This window comes from Oncorhynchus kisutch, linkage group LG28 (genome assembly GCF_002021735.2).
Source record: "Oncorhynchus kisutch isolate 150728-3 linkage group LG28, Okis_V2, whole genome shotgun sequence".
NCBI classification, from domain to species: Eukaryota; Metazoa; Chordata; class Actinopteri; order Salmoniformes; family Salmonidae; genus Oncorhynchus; species Oncorhynchus kisutch.
In genome coordinates this window covers 48,445,098-48,472,440 of record NC_034201.2, presented here as the reverse complement: position 1 = coordinate 48,472,440, position 27,343 = coordinate 48,445,098, and the positions used below count along the sequence as shown (strand labels likewise).

Sequence of the window (27,343 nt, the reverse complement as noted above, 5' to 3'; positions counted from 1 at the left end):
TCCTATGTTCTCTGTGTCCTATGTTATCCTGATACATCTAATCAAAGGCTTGATGATGAGTCGATTAGCTGAATCAGGTGTGTTGGTGCAGTAACTAAAATGTGAATCCCTTTGGGATCCCAGGACCAGGATTGGGAACCAGTGATGTAACTCTATGTGTTGTACTAATGACCAGCAGGTAATGATGATACAGTATATAAGCCTGTTGTCTCTGCCCAGGTACTCACACTAGACCTGGGCTGTCAGGTCCACCATATCACCTGAGGAGGTGGGTTCAACTTTACATTTACATGATAGCTTTAGTAGTTGATGGAGATGACTTTCTGGTATTTAGTTTGATGTCTGATATGAGTGGTTTAATTAACTATTTTTTAGCAACTGGTATCAAATGCAGTAACATTGAATACATAAATAAATACAATTTAAATATAATATTAATTGATTTATTATTATAAATTATTTACAATTTTGATGAACTTGGATAATTCCCTTTCCACTAACGATGCTTCAATTATGTTTTTGTCAACAGGTGAATTAATGTGCAGTTTTGAATATATCTTTATTTGTAATAATGCACTCATGGATAATGTATTTCCACAGATTATCACCAGCCAGAGGGAGACGTCAACACCTCCAGGATGAGTTCCCTGACCTCTGACCCTAACCAGACAGACGTCAACACTATCATCCGACCCCCTTACTTCTTCATCAGTGGTTTCAGAGCCATCCCCAACATGAAATACTACTACATCTTCCTCTGTTTTGTTTACATCATCTCTCTGGTAAGGCCTTAGCTCTGGTCCAGGGTGTTACTAACTTCATCTGTTCCAGGGTGTTACTAAACACCTCTGGTCCAGGGTGATACTAACTAGCTCTGGTCCAGCGTGTTACTAACTAGCTCTGGTCCAGGGTGTTACTAACTAGCTCTGGTCCAGGGTGTTACTAACTAGCTCTGGTCCAGGGTGTTACTAACTAACTCTGGTCCAGGGTGTTACTAACTAGCTCTGGTCCAAGGTGTTACTAACTAGCTCTGGTCCAAGGTGTTACTAACTAGCTCTGGTCCCGGATGTTACTAACTAGCTCTGGTCCAGGGTGTTACTAACTAGCTCTGGTCCAGGGGGTTACTAACTAGCTCTGGTCCCGGGTGTTACTAACTAGCTCTGGTCCAGGGTGTTACTAACTAGCTCTGGTCCAAGGTGTTACTAACTAGCTCTGGTCCCGGGTGTTACTTACTAGCTCTGGTCCAGGGTGTTACTAACTTAAGAACTTCAATTTTGGGTCATTTCTGCTGTGTGTGTGTGTGTTGGGTGTAGGTGGGCAACACCTTCGTCATGACTGGCATCTACGTGGACCGCAGTCTCCACAGGTAATCAGACCTCTTTAATCTCATTAACACAATACAGTGTATAACAGCCTTAATTGGACATTCTATCTTATTGAAGTCCCAGTTCCCCTGGACCTCACAGACATGTGTGTGGGAGCCTGCCCTGCTCCCCGATCTCCAAATCAAATTTTATTTGTCACATACACATGGTTAGCAGATGTTAATGCGAGTGTAGCGAAATGCTTGTGCTTCTAGTTCCGACAATGCAGTAATAACCAACAAGTAATCAAATCAAATCAAATCAAATTTATTTATATAGCCCTTCGTACATCAGCTGATATCTCAAAGTGCTGTACAGAAACCCAGCCTAAAACCCCAAACAGCAAGCAATGCAGGTGGAGAAGCACAGTGGCTAGGAAAAACTCCCTAGAAAGGCCAATACCTAGGAAGAAACCTAGAGAGGAACCAGGCTATGTGGGGTGGCCAGTCCTCTTCTGGCTGTGCCGGGTGGAGATTATAACAGAACATGGTCAAGATGTTCAATGTTCATAAATGACCAGCATGGTCGAATAATAATAAGGCAGAACAGTTGAAACTAGAGCAGCAGCACAGTCAGGTGGAAGTTGAAACTGGAGCAGCAGCATGGCCAGGTAGACTGGGGACAGCAAGGAGTCATCATGTCAGGTAGTCCTGGGGCATGGTCCTAGGGCTCAGGTCAGTTGAAACTGGAACAGCAGCATGGCCAGGTGGACTGGGGACAGCAAGGAGTCATCATGTCAGGTAGTCCTGGGGCATGGTCCTAGGGCTCAGGTCCTCCGAGAGAGAGAAAGAAAGTAATCTAGCTAACAATTCCAAAACTACTGTCTTATACACAGTGTAAGGGGATAAAGAATATGTACATAAAGATATATGAATGAGTGATGGTACAGAGCGGCATAGGCAAGATACAGTAGATGGTATTGAGTACAGTATATACATATGAGATGAGTATGTAAACAAAGTGGCATAGTTAAAGTGGCTAGTGATACATGTATTACATAAAGATGCAGTAGATGATATAGAGTACAGTATATACGTATGCATATGAGATGAATAATGTAGGGTATGTAAACATTATATTAGGTAGCATTGTTTAAAGTGGCTAGTGATATATTTTACATCATTTCCCATCAATTCCCATTATTAAAGTGGCTGGAGTTGAGTCAGTGTGTTGGCAGCAGCCACTCAATATTTGTGGTGGCTGTTTAACAGTCTGATGGCCTTGAGATAGAAGCTGTTTTTCAGTCTCTCGGTCCCAGCTTTGATGCACCTGTACTGACCTCGCCTTCTGGATGATAGCGGGGTGAACAGGCAGTGGCTCGGGTGGTTGTTGTCCTTGATGATCTTTATGGCCTTCCTGTGACATCGGGTGGTGTAGGCGTCCTGGAGGGCAGGTAGTTTGCCCCCGGTGATGCGTTGTGCAGACCTCACTACCCTCTGGAGAGCCTTACGGTTGTGGGCGGAGCAGTTGCCGTACCAGGCGGTGATACAGCCCGACAGGATGCTCTCCATTGTGCATCTGTAGAAGTTTGTGAGTGCTTTTGGTGACAAGCCGAATTTCTTCAGCCTCCTGAGGTTGAAGAGGCACTGCTGCGCCTTCTTCACGATGCTGTCTGTGTGGGTGGACCAATTCAGTTTGTCTGTGATGTGTGCGCAGAGGAACTTAAAACTTACTACCCTCTCCACTACTGTTCCATCGATGTGGATAGGGGGGTGTTCCCTCTGCTGTTTCCTGAAGTCCACAATCATCTCCTTAGTTTTGTTGACGTTGAGTGTGAGGTTATTTTCCTGACACCACACTCTGAGGGCCTTCACCTCCTCCCTGTAGGCCGTCTCGTCGTTGTTGGTAATCAAGCCTACCACTGTTGTGTCGTCCGCAAACTTGATGATTGAGTTGGAGGCATGCGTGGCTACGCAGTCGTGGGTGAACAGGGAGTACAGGAGAGGGCTCAGAACGCACCCTTGTGGGGCGCCTCCATTACATAATACTTATATTATTATATTATATTATTATTATATTACTTATATTAACCGTGAACGGCCCTGCTCCCCGATCTCCGTTACGTGATATTTACATTAATATTAAAAGATATCTATGTTCTGACCTTACAGCCCCAAGTACATCGCTGTGTTCAACCTGGCCTTCACAGACGTGTGTGAAAGCACGGCCCTGGTTCCCAAGCTGCTGGACATGTTTCTGTTCAGCAGACAGCTCATCTCCTACGACCAGTGTCTCACGAGCCTCTTCTTCGTCTTCCTCTTCATCACCATGCAGTCCTTCAACCTCACCATCCTGTCCTATGACAGACTGGTGGCCATCTGCTGCCCGCTCAGGTCTCAGATAATACATCACATTATTAACTCAATTAAAATAACATTCAGAAACACTATTTAATTTTACCCTTCTGGGATAAAAAAAATATGGTATAATTTGTAAAAATATTGAATTTAAGAATTTGATTTGACAATTTATTCAAATGTATTTATTAAATGTATTATATAAAAGAAATATGATTTAACATGGATTCACTTCTTTTAAAATCATATATAAGGATATAGTTACCTGACAGGGGAAACACCTTGATCACAAAGGAGGATTACCAGGGTGAGGTTCGGCCAATGCACTCTGTTCGTGCTGACCCCTGCAAGTTCCCCAAATGTGGGAATCTCGACTGAATAATTATAAAATGAAAAACACATAAAGACAAAACATATAAGACATTGACGATAATAACATGATAAAGTTGAACATCTTTTCCCCCACAGAGATGCTATTAAATGACCAGAGGGGCTGTGTCATCAACTCTCAAAGTTCCATTGTAATGTTCTTTCCAGGTACCACATGATGATCACTCACAGGTCCATGCTCCAGCTGACGGGGGCCGCCTGGGCGTTTGCTGTGTTGATGATGTTGATCTCTGTGTGTCTCATCACCCGGCTCTCTTTCTGTAGGTTAGTATGTATCGTGTTGTAGTGCACTGACTCCACCGCAAAAGCATAGCTTCTGTGAAGTATAGCTTTATCTGTTAAATCACATCAAACTATTGGTTTAATTAAGTGCATTTCAAATTTTACATTACAGTAAACCAATAACACAAAGGAGATAAACAAACAGAATGTTACGTTGTCGTTGTCATCTGTCAGGTTCTTGTAAAAGTTGATGAATGCTCAATGTTGTCATGAACTCAGTTCCTCTTGAATGCTAATTCAACAGTAACTAATTTGAACTAACTAATTAACTAACTAACTAACTAACTAACTAACTCCAACAGATAAGGAGGTGAACCTATAGCTGATAACGTCTCTAAAAAGGTTTCTAAAAACCCTGGATTAGCAGAAGACAACGTTTCTGTTGTTCTCCTTAATATCTAATGAAATGGCATTGTATATAATGTATATAATATAATGTATATAATATAATGTATATAATATAATGTATATAATATAATATATTGTATATCATGTATTGTATATAATGTACTGTATATAATATATTGTATATAATATAATGTATTGTATATAATACAATGTATTGTATATAATATATTGTATATAATATAATGTATATAATGTATTGTATATAATATAATGTATATAATATAATGTATATAATATATTGTATATAATATAATGTATATAATGTATTGTATATAATGTATTGTATATAATATAATATATTGTATATCATGTATTGTATATAATGTATTGTATATAATATAATATATTGTATATAATGTACTGTATATAATATAATGTATATAATATATTGTATATAATGTATTGTATATAATATAATATAATGTATATAATATATTGTATATAATGTATTGTATATAATATAATGTATATAATATATTGTATATAATGTAATGTATATAATGTATTGTATATAATATAATATATATAATATAATATATTGTATATCATGTATTGTATATAATGTATTGTATATCATGTATTGTATATAATATAATATATACAATATAATGTATGTAATATATTGTATATAATGTATTGTATTGTAGGTCTCTGGTGATCGACAGCTACCTCTGTGACCACGGTCCCCTGTTCCGCCTGGCGGCCCCCTGTTCTAACGTGGTCCCTAATCAGATGATGGCGTATCTCAACCCCTGTATAGTTCTCTATCTCCCCATGGTCTTCATCATATCATCATACATCTGTATAACACACGCCCTGTTCACCGTCACACTGCCCCAGGACAGGTGAGAAGTCATCCTGATTGGAATAAGTCAAGTCAAGTCAGTAAGTAGACTTGTCCAAGCCAGAACGGCCCATATGCTGATTGGTGTGAGGCCTCAGAAATATGTTTTTAGTTATGGACTTGTTACAGGAATGATAAATGCTGGGAAAATATTGAGAATGCAATTAAACTGGATAAATTCTCTCTCTCTCTCTCTCACCCTCCACACCTCTCTCTCCCTCTCTCCCTCTCTCTCTCCTTCCACCTCTCTCCCTCTCTCCATCCACCTCTTTCTGTCTCTCTCCATATACCTCTACCTCTCTCTTTCCCCCCCCCTCTCTCTTTCTTTCCCTCTCTCACGCTCTCTTTCCCTCTCTTTATCTCTCCAAGACTTGCACCTCACACCTAATACTCACACCTAATACTGGTGGCCATATTCTATATTTTAAATATTGACAGTTAACCTGAATAGATAATCACATACTGTACTGACACATGTTCTCTCTCTCTCTCTCTCTCTCTCTCTCCCTCTCTCTCTCTCTCTCTCACCTCTCTCTCTCTCTCCCCCCCTGTCTCCTTTTCTCTCTCTCTCTCTCTCTCTCTCTCTCTCTCTCTCACCTCTTTCTCTCTCTCCTCTCCCTCCCTGTCTCCTTTCTCTCTCTCTCTCTCTCTCTCTCTCTCTCTCTCTCTCTCTCTCTCTCTCTCTCTCTCTCTCTCTCTCTCTCTCTCTCTCTCGTTCTCTCTCTCTCTCTCGCTCTCTCTCTCTCAGACTCAGAGCCATAAAGACATGTACCTCACACCTAATACTGGTGGCCATATTCTACCTGCCTGTTATTTTAACATACCTCCTCCAATCCCTCATACCAACCAACGCCCGGATCATCAACCTCTCCCTGACCTCGATACTGCCACCAATGCTCAATCCCATCATATACGTTCTGAAGACGGAGGAGTTTAAGGTATCGGTCAAGAAGATGCTCAGAAGAGGGGCCCAAAGAGCTGTGACGCAGGGCAAACCAACATGAAGTACTTTAATTATTTATCTTAAAAATAATATATTTACAGTGCCTTCTGAAAGTATTCATACCTAAACAACCATTTTCAAGTCTTGCCATAGATTTTCAAGCCGATTTAAGTTTAAACTGTAACTAAGCCACTCAGGAACATTCAATGTCATCTTGATAAGCAACGCCAGTGTATATTTGATCTTGTGTTTTATGGTTATTGTCCAGCTGAAAGGTGAATTTGTCTCCCAGTGTCTGTTGGAAGTCAGACTGAAGCAGGGTTTCCCCTAGGATTTTGCCTGTGCTTAGTTCTATTCCGTTTCTTCTTTATCCTAAAAACTCTCTAGTCCTTGGCGATGACAAGCATACCCATAACATGTTGCAGCCACCACCATGTTGGAAATAGGAAGAGTGGTAGTCAGTGATGTGTTGGATTTGCCTCAACCATAACGCATTGTATTCAGGACATAAAGTTAATTTCTTTGCCACTTTTTTTTGCAGTTTTACTTTAGTGCCTTATTGGAAACAGGATGCATGTTTGGGTATATCTGAACTCTGAATATTTGTACACTGTACAGGCTTCCTTCTTTTCACGCTGTCATGTCACAGCCATTAAACTCTTCAACTGTTTTAAAGTCACCATAGGCCTCATGGTGAAATCCCTGAGTGGTTTCCTTCCTCTCCGGCAACTGAGTTAGGAAGAACAGCTGTATCTTTGTAGTGACTGGGTGTATTGATACACCATCCAGAGTGTAATTGGATATGGATATTCAATGTCTGCTTTTTTTTTTTTATTGATTTTACCCAACTAATAGGTGGCCTTTTTTTCTGCAAGGAACACCTCCCTGGTCTTAGTGGTTGAATCTGTGTTTGAAATGCACTGCTCGACTGACGAACCTTACCGTGTCGGTAGAGAGATTTGGTATATTTACTATATTTCTACATTTCTAAAAACATAATTCCACGTTGACATTATGGGGTATTGTGTGGAGGCCAGTGACCCAAACCTCTGAATGGAATCCATTTTAAATTCAGGCTGTAACACAACAACATGTGTGGTAATTCAAGAGGTGTGAATACATTCTGAAGGCTCAGTATATTATGTCTATAAGCCTTTATAGCCATTCAATAAATAACATATATCAGTGTGATATTACGGTGTAATGTATTTAATGTATATTTAGATATAGTTATATTTAGAAGTACTTGAAGTCTCAAATGCATTTATATCTCTCTTTTGCTATCTCGGTTGCAACTTATATATATTTCATTTTTTGATTGGAAGAAAGCTATGTGTAACTACAGTGTATCTGGCATAGTGAATGATTGTATTGTTGCTTCACTCAATGAAGTGAAGTGGTATGAACAAACAAATAAAGTACGATATTTACACAATGTGTTTTAAGAGCTGCTGAATTCATCGATTCTGTTTTTCTGCTGCCCCTTAGGAACAGTAGCAACCACTTCTTCAATCTTTAATTAATTTTAAATTAATTATATATTGAGGAAGTGGTTTGCCAAGGATATATACATTCATAATCGTTGTAGCTCAATTTTACATCATCAACAAAGCTGTCAAACTATCGTAAATAAAGCACAAGCTGCTACACACTAGCTAGCTAAGTTCCGACTCTGTGTTTGTCAATAATGCTAGCTAGTACATGTAGCTAGCGTGCACATTGAGCCGGCAAGCCACGTTAGCTCAATTGGCTTATCAAGTCACTGGTGAAGTGTGTGGTGCCGTTTTGTTTTTACAACTTTTTCACTATCTATTACCAGAATGTTTCTGTCAGTGTTTCATAATGTTACTAAACAGTGTAGCAGCAGGAACAAAGACCCATCGTCTCAAGTCTCATTTTGTCCAAAACAGGCAGACTGGAGTGATCCCTATCAAAACACCACTCCATGAACGGGCTAGAGGCTAACTGTTCTTTCAACATAACATTGGTGTTCTGTTGTCTTAAATTAATAACAAGTCCGAGGCGCTGTGTGATGGGCAGGTCTGTCTCATTGTCTGAGGGTTCCCTGCTATGATTGGATAGAGCGCAATAAGCGCAGCTGTTTCTCCGAGCAATTCTTCCTATGCATTATAATCCCACGGGCATGATTGTAATCTAAACCCAACCCTCATGTAAATCGCCACAACCTCATTTAAACAAATCTTTAAAATCTCTGTTTTGGAATATACTGGCAATTTCAATAACAAATTATCCAACTTTAAATTTTTTGGGTCAATTTTGGAATTATATATTTATACTTATTATATACCTGAGCCAAAAACTCAACTGGGCCAAACACCCCAAGGGCCCACAGACTCACCTAGGCCAAACACAAAACCTGGGCCAAAGATTCACCTGGGCCAAAGACTCACCTGGGCCAGAGATTCACCTGGGCCAAAGACTCACCTGGGCCAGAGATTCACCTGGGCCAAAGACTCACCTGGGCCAAAGACTCACCTGGGCCAGAGACTCACCTGGGCCAAAGACTCACCTGGGCCAGAGATTCACCTGGGCCAAAGACTCACCTGGGCCAGAGATTCACCTGGGCCAAAGACTCACCTGGGCCAGAGATTCACCTGGGCCAAAGACTCGCCTGGGCCAAAGACTCGCCTGGGCCAAAGACTCGCCTGGGCCAAAGACTCGCCTGGGCCAAAGACTCGCCTGGGCCAAAGACTCGCCTGGTTCACTTTCCCTTTTTAAGCTTTTACAGAAAATGTCATAAAAAGCCTTCATAAAACATTTATTTATAATCAGCATTTGTCAAAAAACGACTTTTCCAGTAACCCGACCTAGACTCCAAAGAGCAGAAACATGAACACTAACAACTCCCTAACCTATAGAGATACCAGGCTCAGAATGGAGGCCCAGGGTTGTTGTTTGGGTGTTTATCATACTATAATAACATTAAACATAATCTTTATGTCCGTACAGTTGCTACTAATAAGCGACTCTATTAGCAATTGGGGGTGGCAGGTAGCCTAGTGGTTAGAGCATTGGGCCAGTATCTGAAAGGTTGCCGGATCGAATCCCTGCGCTGACAAGGTAAAAATCTATCGTTCTGCCTCTAAACAAGGTGGTTTAACCCACTGTTCCCCGGTAGGCCGTCATTGTAAATAAGAATTTGTTCTTAACTGACTTGCCTATGTAACGGCGTTCGTCTGTTGAAAGAGGAGCGGACCAAAATGCAGCGTGGTGGTTACTCATGTTCTTTAATGAAAACAAACAAATACAAAACGTAACGTGAAAACCTATACAGCCTTGTGACAACTAACACAGAGACAGGAACAATCACCCACAAAACACACCGTGAAACCCAGGCTACCTAAATATGGTTCCCAATCAGAGACAACGAGAATCACCTGACTCTGATTGAGAACCGCCTCAGGCAGCAATAGACTCTCTTAGACAACCCTACTCAGCCACAATCCCAATACCTACTAAAACCCCAATACAAAAACACACCACAAAATAAACCCATGTCACACCCTGGCCTGACCAAATAAATAAAGAAAACACAAAATACTAAGACCAAGGCATGACAGCCTAGTTAAATAAAATACAATGGGGAGAACAAGTATTTGATACACTGCTGATTTTTCAGGTTTTCCTGCTTACAAAGCATGTGGAGGTCTGTAATTTTTATCATAGGTACACTTCAACTGTGAGAAACGGAATCTAAAACAGGGTGACAAAAAAAAAATCCTGAAAATCACATTGTATGATTTTTGAGTAATTCATTTGTATTTTATTGCATGACATAATTATTTGATACATCAGAAAATCAGAACTCTGTAATTGCAAACCTTTGTTTGCAATTACAGAGATCATATGTTTCCTGTAGTTCTTGATCAGGTTTGCACACACTGCAGCAGGGATTTTGGCCCACTCCTCCATACAGACCTTCTCCAGATCCTTCAGGTTTCGGGGCTGTCGCTGGGCAATACGGACTTTCAGCTCCCTCCAAAGATTTTCTATTGGGTTCAGGTCTGGAGACTGGTTAGGCCACTCCAGGACCTTGAGATGCTTCTTACGGAGCCACTCCTTAGTTGCCCTGGCTGTGTGTTTCGGGTCGTTGTCATGCTGGAAGACCCAGCCACGATCTATCTTCAATGCTCTTACTGAGGGAAGGAGGTTGTTGGCCAAGATCTCGCGATACATGGCCCCATCCATCCTCCCCTCAATACGGTGCAGTCGTCCTGTCCCCTTTGCAGAAAAGCATCCCCAAAGAATGATGTTTCCACCTCCATGCTTCATGGTTGGGATGGTGTTCTTTGGGTTGTACTCATCCTTCTTCTTCCTCCAAACACGGTGAGTGGAGTTTAGACCTAAAATCTCTATTTTTGTCTCATCAGACCACATTACCTTCTCCCATTCCTCCTCTGGATCATCCAGATGGTCATTGGCAAACTTCAGACAGACCTGGACATGCACTGGCTTGAGCAGGGGGACCTTGCGTGCGCTGCAGGATTTTAATCCATAGTGTGTTACTAATGGTTTTCTTTGAGACTGTGGTCCCAGCTCTCTTCAGGTCATTGACTGGGCTGATCCCTCACCTTCCTCATGATCATTGTTGCCCCATGAGGTGAGATCTTGCATGGAGCCCCAGACCGAGGGTGATTGACCGTCATCTTGAACTTCTTCCATCTTCTAATAATTGCGCCAACAGTTCTTGCCTTCTCACCAAGCTGCTTGCCTATTGTCCTGTAGCCCATCCCAGCCTTGTGCAGGTCTACAATTTTATCCCTGATGTCCTTACACAGCTCTCTGGTCTTGGCCATTGTTGAGAGTTTGGAGTCTGTTTGATTGAGTGTGTGGACAGGTGTCTTTTATACAGGTAACAAGTTCAAACAGGTCCAGTTAATACAGGTAATGAGTGGAGAACAGGAGGGCTTCTTAAAGAAAAACTAACAGGTCTGTGAGAGACGGAATTCTTACTGGTTGGTAGGTGATCAAATACTTATGTTGTGCAATAAAATGCAAATTAATTACTTAAAAATCATACAATGTGATTTTTGTCTCACAGTTGAAGTGTACCTATGATAAAAAATTACAGACCTCTACATGCTTTGTAAGTAGGAAAACCTGCAAAATCGGCAGTGTAACAAATACTTGTTCTCCCCACTGTATATACTCTCCTTCTGGTCCATCTCCCTTCAGTCCAGACAGAAATGAGCTGCTAGTTAAATCTGGTACAACACATCTGTTTTTGTTGTACATTGTCCCTGCTCAAATAAATCTGATAATAATTTAAACTGAAAACTCTTTCAGATACTGTCAGGGCTGCAAAGTGTCTGTCCTCGTTTTAAAGAGATTTGCCGGTACTTTTGTGTAATTTTTATACAGTAGTTCAGAAAGTACTGCTCACAAGCCAAAAGTGGTCCCCTAAAATTGCGCACTATGTCGCATATGTGCAGATATGTGCACCACGTCATTGGTCTTTCTCTCTCGATCTGCTGTGGGTGCATGATGTGCCTCTTGCTAGCTGTCACTCATATGGAGAGTTAAACTCCAATTGCTAGGGGGGCTGGCCCAAGTGGGGCAAAATGGAACAACACAGCTTCAAGAAGACATTTGCTTTCAAACTAGGGCCTGGGTGGCTAATTGAGGTAAGACAGTAATTCTGCTCATTGATTATGCATGCATGAACTACACATTGACACATCCAGCCCAAAATGTGAGATTTAAAAAATACTTCGTAATCGGCAAAGTTCCGGAGCATGTCTTTAAGGCCCAGCTCAAGACTGTGCTGTTCAGAAAAGAACCTTTATTAAATCAGTACTCAAGTCCGCCTGATCTGACGACGCCTTTATATAACTTTGTTTGTTCTCTGTGTTCTATGTTCTCTGTGTTCTGTGTTCTCTGTGTTCTATGTTCTCTGTGTCCTATTTTTTCTGTGTTCTATGTTCTCTGTGTTCTGTGTTCTGTGTGTTCTGTGTTCTCTGTGTTCTGTGTGTTCTGTGTTCTCTGTGTTCTGTGTGTTCTGTGTTCTCTGTGTTCTGTGTGTTCTGTGTTCTCTGTGTTCTGTGTGTTCTGTGTTCTCTGTGTTCTGTGTGTTCTGTGTTCTCTGTGTTCTGTGTGTTCTGTGTTCTCTGTGTTCTCTGTGTTCTATGCTCTCTGTGTTTTGGATTGCTTTCGTGCTTTCGTTATTATTACTTTGAGTTATCTTGATGATTCCATAAACTAAACAATGACGTCATTCTAAGCACATCCCTTACAGTTCTAGGGCTAACCCGTGTTATTCATGTGAGTGGTTGGCCCAGGAGAGTGGTTGGCCCAGGAGAGTGGTTGGCCCAGGAGAGTGGTTGGCTCAGGTTTTGTGTTTGGCCCATTTGATTGTTTGGCCCAGGTTGTGTGTTTGGCCCAGGTGAGTTTCTGACTCAGGCGAGTCTTTGGCCCAGGTGAATCTCTGGCCCAGGTGAGTCTTTGGCCCAGGTGAATCTTTGGCCCAGGTTTTGTGTTTGGCCTAGGTGAGTCTGTGGGCCCTTGGGGTGTTTGGCCCAGTTGAGTTTTTGGCTCAGGTGAGTCCATCCCTGTGAGGGAGAGATTTTTTATTTTTTTTATTTTTTATTTCACCTTTATTTAACCAGGTAGGCAAGTTGAGAACAAGTTCTCATTTGCAATTGCAACCTGGCCAAGATAAAGCAAAACAGTTCGACACATACAACAGAGTTACACATGGAGTAAAACAAACATACAGTCAATAATACAGTATAAACAAGTCTATATACGATGTGAGAAAATGAGGTGAGATAAGGGAGGTAAAGGCAAAAAAGGGCCATGGTGGCAAAGTAAATACAATATAGCAAGTAAAACACTGGAATCGTAGATTTGCAGTGGAAGAATGTGCAAAGTAGAAATAAAAATAATGAGGTGCAAAGGAGCAAAATAAATAAATAAAATAAATACAGTTGGGAAAGAGGTAGTTGTTTGGGCTAAATTATAGGTGGGCTATGTACAGGTGCAGTAATCTGTGAGCTGCTCTGACAGCTGGTGATTAAAGCTAGTGAGGGAGATCAGTGTTTCCAGTTTCAGAGATTTTTGTAGTTCGTTCCAGTCATTGGCAGCAGAGAACTGGAAGGAGAGGCGGCCAAAGAAAGAATTGGTTTTGGGGGTGACCAGAGAGATATACCTGCTGGAGCGCGTGCTACAGGTGGGTGATGCTATGGTGACCAGCGAGCTGAGATAAGGGGGGACTTTACCTAGCAGGGTCTTGTAGATGACATGGAGCCAGTGGGTTTGGCGACGAGTATGAAGCGAGGGCCAGCCAACGAGAGCGTACAGGTCACAACGGTGGGTAGTATCTGGGGCTTTGGTGACAAAACGGATGGCACTGTGACAGACTGCATCCAATTTGTTGAGTAGGGTATTGGAGTCTATTTTGTAAATGACATCGCCGAAGTCGAGTATTGGTAGGATGGTCAGTTTTACAAGGGTATGTTTGGCAGCATGAGTGAAGGATGCTTTGTTGCGAAATAGGACGCCAATTCTAGATTTAACTTTGGATTGGAGATGTTTGATGTGGGTCTGGAAGGAGAGTTTACAGTCTAACCAGACACCTAGGTATTTGTAGTTGTCCACGTATTCTAAGTCAGAGCCGTCCAGAGTAGTGATGTTGGACAGGCGGGCAGGTGCAGGCAGCGATCGGTTGAAGAGCATGCATTTAGTTTTACTTGTATTTAAGAGCAATTGGAGGCCACGGAAGGAGAGTTGTATTGCCTTGAAGCTTGCGTAGAGTGTTGTTAACACAGTGTCCAAAGAAGGGCCAGAAGTATACAGAATTGTGTCATCTGCGTAGAGGTGGATCAGAGACTCACCAGCAGCAAGAGTGATGTATACATTGATGTATACAGAGAAGAGAGTCGGTCCGAGAATTGAACCCTGTGGTACCCCCATAGAGACGGCCAGAGGTCCGGACAACAGACCATCCGATTTGACACACTGAACTCTATCAGAGAAGTAGTTGATGAACCAGGTGAGGCAATCATTTGAGAAACCAAGGTTGTCGAGTCTGCCGATGAGTATGTGGTGATTGACAGAGTCGAAAGCCTTGGCCAGATCAATGAATACGGCTGCACAGTAATGTTTCTTATCGATGGCGGTTAAGATATCGTTTAGGACCTTGAGCGTGGCTGAGGTGCACCCATGACCAGCTCTGAAACCAGATTGCATAGCAGAGAGGGTATGGTGAGATTCGAAATGGTTGGTAATATGTTTGTTGACTTGGCTTTCAAAGACCTTAGAAAGGCATGATAGGATAGATATAGGTCTTTAGCAGTTTGGGTCAAGAGTGTCTCCCCCTTTGAAGAGGGGGATGACCGCAGCTGCTTTCCAATCTTTGGGAATCTCAGACGACACAAAAGAGAGGTTGAACAGGCTAGTAATAGGGGTGGCAACAATTTCGGCAGATCATTTTAGAAAGAAAGGGTCCAGATTGTCTAGCCCGGCTGATTTGTAGGGGTCCAGATTTTCAGAACATCAGCTGAACGGATTTGGGAGAAGGAGAAATGGGGAAGGCTTGGGCGAGTTGCTGTGGGGGGTGCAGTGCTGTTGACTGGGGTAGGGGTAGGCAGGTGGAAAGCATGGCCAGCTGTAGAAAAATGCTTCTTGAAATTCTCAAATATAGTGGATTTATCGGTGGTGACAGTGTTTCCTATCTTCAGTGCAGGGGCAGCTGGAAGGAGGTGTTCTTATTCTCCATGGACTTTACAGTGTCCCAGAACTTTTTTGAGTTAGTGTTGCAGGAAGCAAATTTCTGCTTGAAAAAGCTAGCCTTGGCTTTTCTAACTGCCTGTGTATAATGGTTTCTAGCTTCCCTGAAAAGTTGCATATCACGGTGGCTGTTCGATGCTAATTCAGAACGCCATAGGATGTTTTTGTGTTGGTTAAGGGCAGTCAGGTCTGGGGAGAACCAAGGGCTATATCTGTTCCTGGTTCTAAATTTCTTGAATGGGGCATGCTTATATTAAGATGGTTTAGGAAGGCATTTAAAAAAAATAACCAGGCATCCTCTACTGACGGGATGAGATCAATATCCTTCCAGGATACCCCGGCTAGGTCGATTAGGAAGGCCTGCTCGCTGAAGTGTTTCAGGGAGCGTTTGACAGTGATTAGTGGAGGTCGTTTGACCGCTGACCCATTACGGATGCAGGCAATGAGGCAGTGATTGCTGAGATCTTGGTTGAAGACAGCAGAGGTGTATTTAGAGGGCAAGTTGGTTAGGACGATATCTATGAGGGTGCCCGTGTTTACGGATTTGGGGAGGTACCTGGTAGGTTCATTGATAATTTGTGTGAGGTTGAGGGCATCAAGCTTAGATTGTAGGATGGCTGGGGTGTTACGCATGTTCCAGTTGAGGTCGCCTAGAAGCACTAGCTCTGAAGATAGATGGGGGGCAATCCGTTCACATATGGTGTCCAGAGCACTGCTGGGGGCAGAGGGTGGTCTATAGCAGGCGGAAACGGTGAGAGACTTGTTTTTAGAGAGGTGGGTTTTTAAAAGTAGAAGTTCAAATTGTTTGGGTACAGACCTGGATAGTAGGACAGAACTCTGCAGGCTATCTTTGCAGTAGATTGCAACACCGCCCACTTTGGCAGTTCTATCTTGTCTGAAAATGTTGTAGTTAGGGATGAAAATTTCAGAATTTTTGGTGGTCTTCCTAAGCCAGGATTCAGACACAGCTAGAACATCCGGGTTGGCGGAGTGTGCTAAATCAGTGAATAAAACAAATTTAGGGAGGAGGCTTCTAATGTTAACATGCATGAAACCAAGGCTTTTACGGTTACAGAAGTCGTCAAAAGAGAGCACCTGGGGAATGCTACTACAGATGTAGGATTCTAATTTGAGCTAGTCCCCCACAGCAGGAAAATCATTTTGTGGATTATAATATAACTCATGGATTTTTTGGGGATGCAGTTGATACATCTTTCTTCAGGGAAGTACGAAATATGAATCTTTTTTTAACCTCAAAAACATTACAAGTTTTACATTTCCTGAGTTGCAGGAAAGTTCTCCAGGGTGATCAAATGAAGATCCTATATCTGGACAGCTGAACCCCGCACCTCCATGATCACCATGTATTAGACTCTATAGTTATACATTATTATTCATGTCATTCAGTGTTTCAGTGTTTCCCAAAAGGTCAACAACATTTAGGTTGTTGTCCTGATTCATCTAATCAAAAGCTTGAAGATGAGTCGATTATCTGAATCAGGTGTGTTGGTGCAGTAACTAAAATGTGAATCCCTTTGGGTTCTCAGGACCAGGATTGGGAACCAGTGATGTAACTCTATGTGTTGTACTAATGACCAGTAGGTGATGATGATACAGTATATAAGCCTGTTGTCTCTGCCCAGGTACTCACACTAGACCTGGGCTGTCAGGTCCACCATATCACCTGAGGAGGTGGGTTCAACTTTACATTTACATGATAAACAGTGGCTTTAGTAGTTGATGGAGATGTTGACTTTCTGGTATTTAGTTTTGATGGAGATGTTGGGGAGTATTTTTTCTAGCCGTGTATAAAATGAATTGAATGAATTGTGTTTTACGCTTCTCTTACTTCTTTATCTTGATGATGATTTGAATAATTAGTTAGGTTCAATTTATTTTACTATTTGAATAATGACAAGTAACTAGTTGACAACGATGATTGCTACTGTCTTCCTCTGTGTTGTCAGTTGTGTCAGCAGCATCACAGTATGAAGAGGACTTTGTTGGCTTGTTGATTCAAGATCTTGCTGGCTGAAGCTTTACTGTATCAGAAGTTTTATGCTACATTATGTAAAAAGAAAAAATGCCTTAAAATAAATTAGCGTTATTAATTTACTTGTCTTTTGTAGTCGTAACTTGTTTAGTTGTTGTATTCTTAATTTACACTTGTTCATCTCTCCCTGGATCTTGATATAGGGAGTTATTTTACTACGACACCACTTGCACATTCTTCTTTCATTGTTCTCTCTGCATGTTCCTGCAAACAGACCTTTCATTGTTCTCTCTGCATGTTCCTGCAAACAGACCTTTCATTGTTCTCTCTGCATGTTCCTGCAAACAGACCTTTCATTGTTCTCTCTACAGCAGACCAGGACCGTTCATCCTGATTCCTGCAGCATGGCTCACGAGCAGTCAGTCCTTGTCTCTTCCAATGCCACATTCGTCCGTCCGTCATATTTCTACATTAATGGTTTCGAGAACATCCCTCACATCAAATACTACTATGTGTTCCTGGGTCTGGTCTACGCCGTGACAGTCCTGGCTAACTCCTTCATCATGACAATTATCTACCTGGCCAGGAACCTCCACACGGCTAAGTATGTTGTTAGCTCCAACACAAGGTTTGGTCAAGAGTATTCTAATATCACATACATCTTTGCATTTGATTTTCTAAACAAAGGGACCAGTGATCCTATCTTAGCAACAGCGTTGGTCTCACCAATCTGTTTACTTTCGAAAGCCTGAGCATCGCACATGAATAGGACATTTTCCTAACCACCCCTCCCCCCCATCTTTAACCTAGGTACGTCGTAGTCTTCAACCTGGCTGTGACAGACCTGTGTGGGAGCACGGCTCTCATCCCAAAGCTCATAGAGACTTTTCTGTTTGAGAAGCAGTACATCTCCTACGAGGCCTGTCTCAGCAGCATGTTCTTTGTCTATGTCTTCATGACTATGCAGTCTCTCTCTCTCCTCACCCTGGCCTACGACAGGTTCGTTGCCATCGTCTTTCCTCTCAGGTAAGAATAAATGTTTCAAAAGACAAAGCTTTCTTCATTTTTAAAAATTCGTATTTTTATCATTGAGTTCAATTCCCGCTGGGGCCACCCATCACTGTTGTAAGTTGCTTCGGATACAAGCTTCTGCCAAATGACATATATTATATTATTTATTTTCCTTCTCTTAGGTACCATGTTATTGTGACCAGAACGGCCATGGTGGTGATCCTAGTAGTACTGTGGCTGTTCACGCTGGCTTTGATATCCTTCACTGTTAGCCTCATAACTCGCCTCTCCTTCTGTGGCTCTCTGGTGATAAAGAGCTTCTTCTGTGACCACGGCCCAACCTATGCACTGTCCTGCAACAACAACTCTCTCAACAACATCATGGCTTGGGTCTGTTTCCTGGTGGTAATGTGTGTCCCCATCATACTGATAGTCCTCACGTATTTCTGCATTGCCATCGCGTTGATCAGGATCGCCACGGGGGAGGAGAGGGGTAAAGCCATGAGAACATGCACCTCTCACCTAATTCTAGTGGCCATCTTCTATCTGCCCATGGTGGGTAATAACATAGCTGCAGTAGTCAGCTACATACATCCTAATGCCAGGATCATCAACAACTCATTGACCCAGACCTTGCCTTCTATGTTGAACCCCATCATATACTCACTGAGGACAGAGGAGGTCATGGACGCCATCAGAAAGATATACAAAAGGAACACTGGAAAACTGAACACAATAAGTTGACCTGTCACAATAAAAAAATACAAATTAATAAATGACTTAAGTGTGTACATAGTTTCTAGTCTGAAAATATATCTAATTTAATTTACACCCCCCCCTCCCCCTCTCCTTTCAAACCTAGTCTCCTTCAATTTACTGAGGAAAATAAAGGTTATACTGCCACCCTGTGGCTAAAGTCTGTAACATGTGGTGCTGTAAACAAAAGGCCCAGTGTTGAACTACACAAGGTTGAATGTGATGGAAGTAATTTTTTTCAACAGATAAATAAAAATAAGACAAAGAAAACCAATGATGGGGACATATATACTTCTTTTAATGTCAAAATGAATACAAGCACATTCAAATGTGCCTGTTAACTCTGCCACTACAGGAACTGATCTCTCTCTCTCTCTCTCTCTCTTAGGGCAAGCACACACCCATCCACCCTTTAACCAAGTATAAGCTGTGAATGAAATGTTGTAGCTTTTCAACACACACACACACAGCCCGAAACCACATGATTGATTTAGAGAAGAGAATCGTCAGTTATTAATCTTGACGCATCAGGAAAGCCCAGAGGGAAAACAGTCTGAGAAAAGGTTCTGCGGTCATAACAAATACTGTGACAAACAGTCTGTGCTCTAAGCAGTGTGACGGTGTTTTAACGTTGTCTTTTCCCACAATTTGATGAGTTGAGACCTACAGCTTTATGTGTAATGAACCACCAGTCAGCACGGACCCAGTCAGCACGGACCCAGTCAGCACGGACCCAGTCAGCACGGACCCAGTCAGCACGGACCCAGTCAGCACGGACCCAGTCAGCACGGACCCAGTCAGCACGGACCCAGTCAGCACGGACCCAGTCTTGGGCTGTGGCCCAGAAAATCTCAGTTGCGATCCACCATTTGGGAAGGACTGTTTTAGACACGTTAACCAATTATAATGTCAGCGGCAAAACTAAAACGTTGATATCTCAGTTATCAGTCCAGATACGAAAACACCCAAACCACCCGATGCTCTTCTAGGCCGACTCTGTAGACGGCCTCTGCTTCATCAGCTGTTCCTTCCGGGCCTTCTGGAAGGTCATCATACAGTCTTTAAAGGTCTGGACCTGACTCTGACACTTCCTCCAGTCCTGGTGCTCAGCCATGCACTCCTGTACGGCGTAGTGCAGCTCCCCACATCCTGTCCTGCTGATCATCTGGTCCACTGGGTCCTCCTCATCCTGGTCCTCGCTGGGGCGACGACTCCGGTCGTGGGGTGAAGGGGAGGCCATTACTAAGGCAGCTCTGTCTGGGAGGAGGGGATAGAGGGGTTAATGGGATTAGAGACAGAGGCTGTCTTGAAAGAGATCAGGGGTGTATTTACTAGGAACCAATTTATTTATTTTATTTTACCTTTATTTAACCAGGTAGGCAAGTTGAGAACAAGTTCTCATTTACAATTGCGACCTGGCCAAGATAAAGCAAAGCAGTTCGACAGATACAACGACACAGAGTTACACATGGAGTAAAAACAAACATACAGTCAATAATGCAGTATAAACAAGTCTATATACAATGTGAGCAAATGAGGTGAGAAGGGAGGTAAAGGCAAAAAAGGCCATGATGGCAAAGTAAATACAATATAGCAAGTAAAATACTGGAATGGTAGTTTTGCAATGGAAGAATGTGCAAAGTAGAAATAAAAAATAATGGGGTGCAAAGCAGCAAAATAAATAAATAAATATTAAATACAGTTGGGAAAGAGGTAGTTGTTTGGGCTAAATTATAGGTGGGCTATGTACAGGTGCAGTAATCTGTGAGCTGCTCTGACAGTTGGTGCTTAAAGCTAGTGAGGGAGATAAGTGTTTCCAGTTTCAGAGATTTTTGTAGTTCGTTCCAGTCATTGGCAGCAGAGAACTGGAAGGAGAGGCGGCCAAAGAAAGAATTGGTTTTGGGGGTGACTAGAGAGATATACCTGCTGGAGCGTGTGCTACAGGTGGGAGATGCTATGGTGACCAGCGAGCTGAGATAAGGGGGGACTTTACCTAGCAGGGTCTTGTAGATGACATGGAGCCAGTGGGTTTGGCGACGAGTATGAAGCGAGGGCCAGCCAACGAGAGCGTACAGGTCGCAATGGTGGGTAGTATATGGGGCTTTGGTGATAAAACGGATTGCACTGTGATAGACTGCATCCAATTTGTTGAGTAGGGTATTGGAGGCTATTTTGTAAATGACATCGCCAAAGTCGAGGATTGGTAGGATGGTCAGTTTTACAAGGGTATGTTTGGTCAATGTCAAATCGTATTTGTCACATACACGTGTTTAGCAGATGGAACAAACAGGGGGTGGACCTAACTGAATTTGGGCAATAGACACTCGTTTCCGTTGCACAGTAATGAAAACACACAAGCACATCATGACAGATCTCGCGCAAAATACTTCAATATTACCAAAACAATATATAATCAAAAACAATATCACGATAATTAACAATCGTCCCCCCCCCCGCAGATTTCACTGGTAAACAAGCGCTGTAACATGGTGTAATGTGTGGAAACACTAACCCTGTGCCTGTAAAGGTGTGTAGTAATTGATTTGTAATTATTTCTCACTGATATATTTCTAAACCCCGGCCAGAAGATAAAGAAGTCTGCGTCTGGTCTATATTCCCCTCTGTTGGATACTCATTTCGTAGTTAAAATACTCAAAAGTCGTGTCTTTCGTATTTTGGAGAAACGACGACAGTTTACACAAACGGAGAAAAGTTCCGTCATCACACGAGTCACATCTATACTTCGGTGAGTAACGAAAGTATATTGAAGCAAATCACTAAACAAAATCGGAAAGCTAACGTAAAGATCACAAGCAACAGTCAATATTAGCCTGAAGTTAAACATTCAGACATATCATAATCGTCTCTTGAAAGCAGTACCTGGAATGTTTTTCCTAGAGTTGAATACATTCACATTAACCCCGTGGATTTCATAACATGGGGGGGGGGGACCTATTTAAAGAATGAACAGGAAGGGGTTACATTTAAATGTGCACGGCCTACTTAGGACGAGCATAATTTCTGTTCCGCGTAGAAGGCCTACACCTACCTACTGCTCACGAGACTTACACTGTGTTTCGTTTGTGGAAATAAATGAATTAACTTTGTTAAATATAAGTTATATATTTTATTTATGTGTGTAAAAAAACATGCAATTGTCATATTATGAGGTATTTTTTCAAACAAAGTGTGAAATATAGGCCTATAAACACTTGAGGGCAGTGAAGTGCAATCTAATGTTATTCTCAGCTAAAATCCATAAACACAAGGTAAAGCAAAGTAGGCTCAATAAGAATTATTCTGTTCCAGTCCCTGTACTCAGAAACACTAGTTTAAAAACAGAATGTTTTTACATGCAAGAAACTAAATAAATGTGATATTTAAAAAATATAGTATTGTCTGCCAGGAAGAACTAACAATAATATTAGCTCTATTTGGCAGGTACCCTTGTGGTTAGAGTGTAGGGGGTTAGGTAGTCTAGTGGTTAGAGTGTAGGGGCGGCAGGTAGCCTAGTGGTTAGAGTGTAGGGGGTTAGGTAGCCTAGTGCTTAGAGTGTAGGGGGTTAGGTAGCCTAGTGCTTAGAGTGTAGGGGGTTAGGTAGCCTAGTGGTTAGAGTGTAGGGGGGGGGGCAGGTAACCTAGTGGTTAGAGTGTAGAGGTGGCAGGTAGTCTTGTGGTTAGAGTGTAGGGGCGGCAGGTAACCTAGTGGTTAGAGTGTAGGGGGTTAGGTAGTCTAGTGGTTAGAGTGTAGGGGCGGCAGGTAGCCTAGTGGTTAGAGTGTAGGGGGTTAGGTAGCCTAGTGCTTAGAGTGTAGGGGGTTAGGTAGCCTAGTGCTTAGAGTGTAGGGGGTTAGGTAGCCTAGTGGTTAGAGTGTAGGGGGGGGGGCAGGTAACCTAGTGGTTAGAGTGTAGAGGTGGCAGGTAGTCTTGTGGTTAGAGTGTAGGGGCGGCAGGTAACCTAGTGGTTAGAGTGTAGGGGGGGGGGGCAGGTAGTCTAGTGGTTAGAGTGTAGGGGGGTTAGGTAGCCTAGTGGTTAGAGTGTAGGGGCAGCAGGTAGCCTAGTGGTTAGAGTGTAGGAGCGGCAGGTATCCTAGCGGTTAGAGTGTAGGGGCGGCAGGTAGCCTAGTGGTTAGAATGTGGGGCGGCAGGTAGACTAGTGGTTAGAGTGTGGGGGCGGCAGGTAGCCTAGTGGTTAGAGTGTAGGAGCGGCAGGTAGGCTAGTGGTTAGAGTGTGGGGGCGGCAGGTAGCCTAGTGGTTAGAGTGTAGGGGGGCAGGTAGTCTAGTGGTTAGAGTGTAGGGGCGGCAGGTAGCCTAGTGGTTAGAGTGTAGGGGGGTTAGGTAGCCTAGTGCTTAGAGTGTAGGGGGGGGGGGGCAGGTAGTCTAGTGGTTAGAGTGTAGGGGTGGCAGGTAGTCTAATGGTTAGAGTGTAGGGCCGGCAGGTAGTCTAGTGGTTAGAGTGTAGGGCCGGCAGGTAGTCTAGTGGTTAGAGTGTAGGGACGGCAGGTAGCCTAGAGGTTAGAGTGTAGGGACGGCAGGTAGCCTAGAGGTTAGAGTGTAGGACAGTAACCGAAAGGTTGATTGATCGAATCCCCGAGCTGACAAGGTAAAAATCTGTCGTTCTGCCCCTGAACAGGCAGTTAAACCATTCTTCCTAGGGCCGTCATTGTAAATAAAAATGTGTTCTTTACTGACTTGCCAAGTTAAATAAAGGTTACATTTTTTAATTAAATTAATTAAATAAATTAAAATATATATATACACGTTTATATTTTTTTGACCCCTAGGTTGTAAATGTTTCACCCCACAGAATATAGGCTGCCTTATATATATATATCCCTTCTTTGGGATTGGGTTGGCAGGTCGCATCCAAGTTTTCATGTGCACACACCGCCACCTACTGTACTGGAGTGTGAGGCCAGTCACTACCTACTACTGTACTGGAGTACTGGAGTGTGAGGCCACCTACACTAAATTCTCTTTGTTAATCCTGTTCCTCTAAGAAAGTGAAATAGAGCACCAAGACACCCTCCCCTTTCCTCTCCCCACTACACCACACAAACTCCAAAGTGGCAAAACAACTTCCTGTTTTCTACGTTCCATACTCCCCACCTCTTCCTTTACTGAGCACATGATAAAAATACTATACTATACTAGCATTCCACTACCTTTTAAAATACTACTAGTGTTCCACTACCTTTGCCCATCCTCTCCCATCCTCTCCCATCCTCTCCAATCCCATTCGTAGCGCCATCTTCTCCACAAACAAGTCTCTCCTATCCGACCTGCCAGTCTTCACACTGCTCAACACTGCAGCCGAATCGGAACAGATCCACGCTCTGAGTGGTTTCACCTCCTCCACCCATCTCAAACCTATAATCAACTCGGCCGCATACATAATAAGTTAACCGCTTGCGTACTCTAACATTGAAATCTGGGATATATACCACTGCCCCCACCCTACTACTGACTAGATCTTTTCAACCATCTGTATATCTTCTTAAAAACAAATAAAAACTATGTTATATATGTATACAGTTGAATTCGGAAGTTTTCTGGCTAGCTTCTTGGAGGATTACAGATCTGAGGTAAATAATACTTTTTTATAAATATACATTGGTGAGGCGGGTTGCAGGAGAGTGTTTTGAAGATGAGTTGATGGAAAATAAAAATAAAATGTATGTGAAAAAGTTGTAAATATATATATATATATACAGGACACGACAAGACGAGGACAAAAGACGTCTGAACTGCTATGCCACCTTGGAGAAATAAGGAACACCATGGCAACCGTGATTCCAGAAGATTAGTCAATAAAATACCATGGTAACGTAAGTTCCAGAAAATGCAGTTGAAGTCGGAAGTTTACATACACCTTAGTTAAATACATTTAAACTCAGTTTTTCACAATTCCTGACATTTAATCCTAATAAAAATTCCCTGTCTTAGGTCAGTTAGGATCACCACTTTATTTCAAGAATGTGAAATGTCAGAATAATAGTATAGAGAATTATTTATTTCAGCTTTTGTTTCTTTCACCACATTCCCAGTGGGTCAGAAGTTTACATACACTCAATTAGTATTTGGTAGCATTGCCTTTAAATTGTTTAACCTGGGTCAAACATTTCGGGTAGCCTTCCATAAGCTTCTCACAAAAAATTGGGTGAATTTTGGCCCATTCCTCCTGACAGAGCTGGTGTAACTGAGTCAGGTTTGTAGGCTTCCTTGCTCGCACACGCTTTTTCAGTTCTGCCCACAAATTTTCTATAGGATTGAGGTTAGGGCTTTGTGATGGCCACTCCAATACCTTGACTTTGTTGTCCTTAAGCCGTTTTGCCACAACTTTGGTAGTATGCTTGGGGTCATTGTCCATTTGGAAGACCCATTAACTTCCTGACTGATATCTTGAGATGTTGCTTCAATATATCCACATAGTTTGATGATACCATCTATTTTGTGAAGTGCACCAATCCCTCCTGCATCAAAGTACCCCCACAAAATGATGCTGCCACCCCCGTGCTTCACGGTTGGGATGGTGTTCTTCGGCTTGCAAGCCTCCCCATCCCCATGTACCTGTTTCCTCCAACATCTTCACAAGGTTCTTTGCTGTTGTTCTGGGATTGATTTGCACTTTTCGCACCAAAGTACCTTCATCTCTAGGAGACAGAACTCGTCTCCTTCCTGAGCGGTATGACGGCTGTGTGGTCCCATGGTGTTTATACTTGCGTACTATTGTTTGTACAGATGAACGTGGTACCTTCAGGCGTTTGGAAATTGCTCCCAAGGATGAACCAGACTTGTGGAGGTCTACAATTGTTCTCTGAGGTCTTTGATGATTTGTTTTGATTTTCCCATGATGTCAAGCAAAGAGGCACTGAGTTTGAAGGTCGACCTTGAAATACATCAACAGGTACACCTCTAATTGACTCAAATTATGTCAATTAGCCTATCAGAAGCTTCTAAAGCCATGACATGATTTTCTGTCATTTTCCAAGTTGTTTAAAGGCACAGTCTTCTTAGTGTATGTAAACTTCTGACCCACTGGAATTATGACACAGTGAATTATAAGTGAAATAACCTGTCTGTAAACAATTGTTGGAAAAATTACTTGTGTCATGCACAAAGTAGATGTCTAACCGACTTGCCAAAACTAAACTCCAGCCACTTTAATAATGGGAATTGATGGGAAATGATGTAAATATATCACTAGCCACTTTAAACAATGCTACCTTATATAATGTTACTTACCCTACATTATTCATCTCATATGCATACGTATATACTGTACTCTATATCATCGACTGCATCCTTATGTAATACATGTATCACTAGCCACTTTAACTATGCCACTTTGTTTACATACTCATCTCATATGTTATACTGTACTCGATATCATCTACTGTATCTTGCCTATGCTGCTCTGTACCATCACTCATTCATATATCCTTATGTACATATTCTTTATCCCCTTACACTGTGTATAAGACAGTAGTTTTTTGGAATTGTTAGTTAGATTACTTGTTCGTTATTACTGCATTGTCGGAACTAGAAGCACAAGCATTTCGCTACACTCGCATTAACATCTGCTAACCATGTGTATGTGACAAATAAAATTAGATTTGATTTGATTTGATATAGTTTGTTAAGAAATGTGTGGAGTGGTTGAAATACACGTTTTAATGACTCCAACCTGAGTTCCTCTGTGGAGATGGTAGAACCTTCAAGATGGATTCTCTCTGCAGCACATCACCAATCAGGGCTTTATGGTAGAGTGGCCAGATGGATGCCACTCCTCGTAAAAGACACATCACAGCCTGCTTGTAGTTTGCCAAAAGACACCCGAAGGACTCTGTGTCACGACTTCCGCCGAAGTTGGCTCCCCTGCCTGTTCGGGCGGTGCTCGGCGGTCGTCGTCACCGTCCTACTAGCCACTACCGATCCCTTTTTCGTTTGTCTGTTGGTTTTGTCTAATTAGTTCCACCTGTGTGTATTTTGGTTTAATTAGCTTCCCTATATGTAGTAGTTTGACCCGCCCTTGTTTTGTGCGGGATTGTCTTTGTTACGTGTGTACATATTAGGTCGTGGTGTATTTTATTTTCTATACTGGACACCCTGTGGTTTTGGGTTGTCTGGTATAGTGTCCTGCGCCCGCCCTGTATTGTATTGGGCTTATCAGTTTGGTGTGCAATAGAGCACTTTACTCCGTTACTCTCTCTCTGCGTCTGATTCCTGCACACACACCTAGTCCCGCGTGACACTCTGACCACGAGAAACAAGATTCATGAAACCAAGATTGAACTCTTTGGCCTGA

General features: G+C 42.4%; 2 protein-coding genes and 1 pseudogene across 6 annotated transcripts; 2 read left to right on the top strand and 1 right to left on the bottom strand.

Annotated features, from left to right (window-relative positions):
* The first annotated feature begins 173 nt into the window (after positions 1–173).
* Positions 174–19,310, top strand: LOC109884717 (uncharacterized). Its single transcript, XM_031807693.1, has 10 exons — positions 174–268; positions 601–782; positions 1,314–1,366; positions 3,476–3,697; positions 4,199–4,315; positions 5,389–5,586; positions 6,334–6,580; positions 17,473–17,873; positions 18,080–18,295; positions 18,463–19,310. The coding sequence occupies exons 2-10, from the start codon at positions 639–641 to the stop codon at positions 19,022–19,024; spliced, it is 2,160 nt and encodes a 719-aa protein (XP_031663553.1). The 5' UTR covers positions 174–268; positions 601–638; the 3' UTR covers positions 19,025–19,310.
* Positions 3,919–4,047, top strand: LOC116358186 (uncharacterized; annotated as a pseudogene).
* coa4 (cytochrome c oxidase assembly factor 4 homolog) lies at positions 19,311–27,021 on the bottom strand. Of its 5 annotated transcripts, none has more exons than XM_031808415.1 (2): positions 26,723–27,021; positions 19,311–20,293 (listed from the first exon to the last, which is right to left on the bottom strand). In XM_031808415.1, the coding sequence occupies exons 1-2, from the start codon at positions 26,838–26,840 to the stop codon at positions 20,022–20,024; spliced, it is 390 nt and encodes a 129-aa protein (XP_031664275.1). In that variant the 5' UTR covers positions 26,841–27,021; the 3' UTR covers positions 19,311–20,021. The 5 variants fall into 5 exon arrangements, with proteins under 5 accessions (XP_031664275.1, XP_031664277.1, XP_020332236.1 ...); XM_031808417.1 differs by having other exon boundaries at positions 19,311–20,289; positions 26,723–26,822; XM_020476647.2 differs by lacking the exon at positions 26,723–27,021 and adding an exon at positions 21,917–22,011 and having other exon boundaries at positions 19,311–20,289.
* Positions 27,022–27,343: the final 322 nt, after the last annotated feature.

What these genes read in the sequence shown, in the direction of transcription:
- LOC109884717 (XM_031807693.1), top strand. Translation starts at nt 639, where the DNA reads ATGAGTTCCCTGACCTCTGACCCTAACCAGACAGACGTCAACACTATC. An exon ending in GTGGACCGCAGTCTCCACAG is followed by an intron (nt 1,367 to 3,475) that starts GTAATCAGACCT and finishes CTGACCTTACAG; the next exon opens with CCCCAAGTACATCGCTGTGT. An exon ending in AGGAACCTCCACACGGCTAA is followed by an intron (nt 17,874 to 18,079) that starts GTATGTTGTTAG and finishes TCTTTAACCTAG; the next exon opens with GTACGTCGTAGTCTTCAACC.
- coa4 (XM_031808415.1), bottom strand. Translation starts at nt 26,840, where the DNA reads ATGTGTCTTTTACGAGGAGTGGCATCCATCTGGCCACTCTACCATAAA. An exon ending in ATCTCCACAGAGGAACTCAG is followed by an intron (nt 20,294 to 26,722) that starts GTTGGAGTCATT and finishes CCCTCCTCCCAG; the next exon opens with ACAGAGCTGCCTTAGTAATG.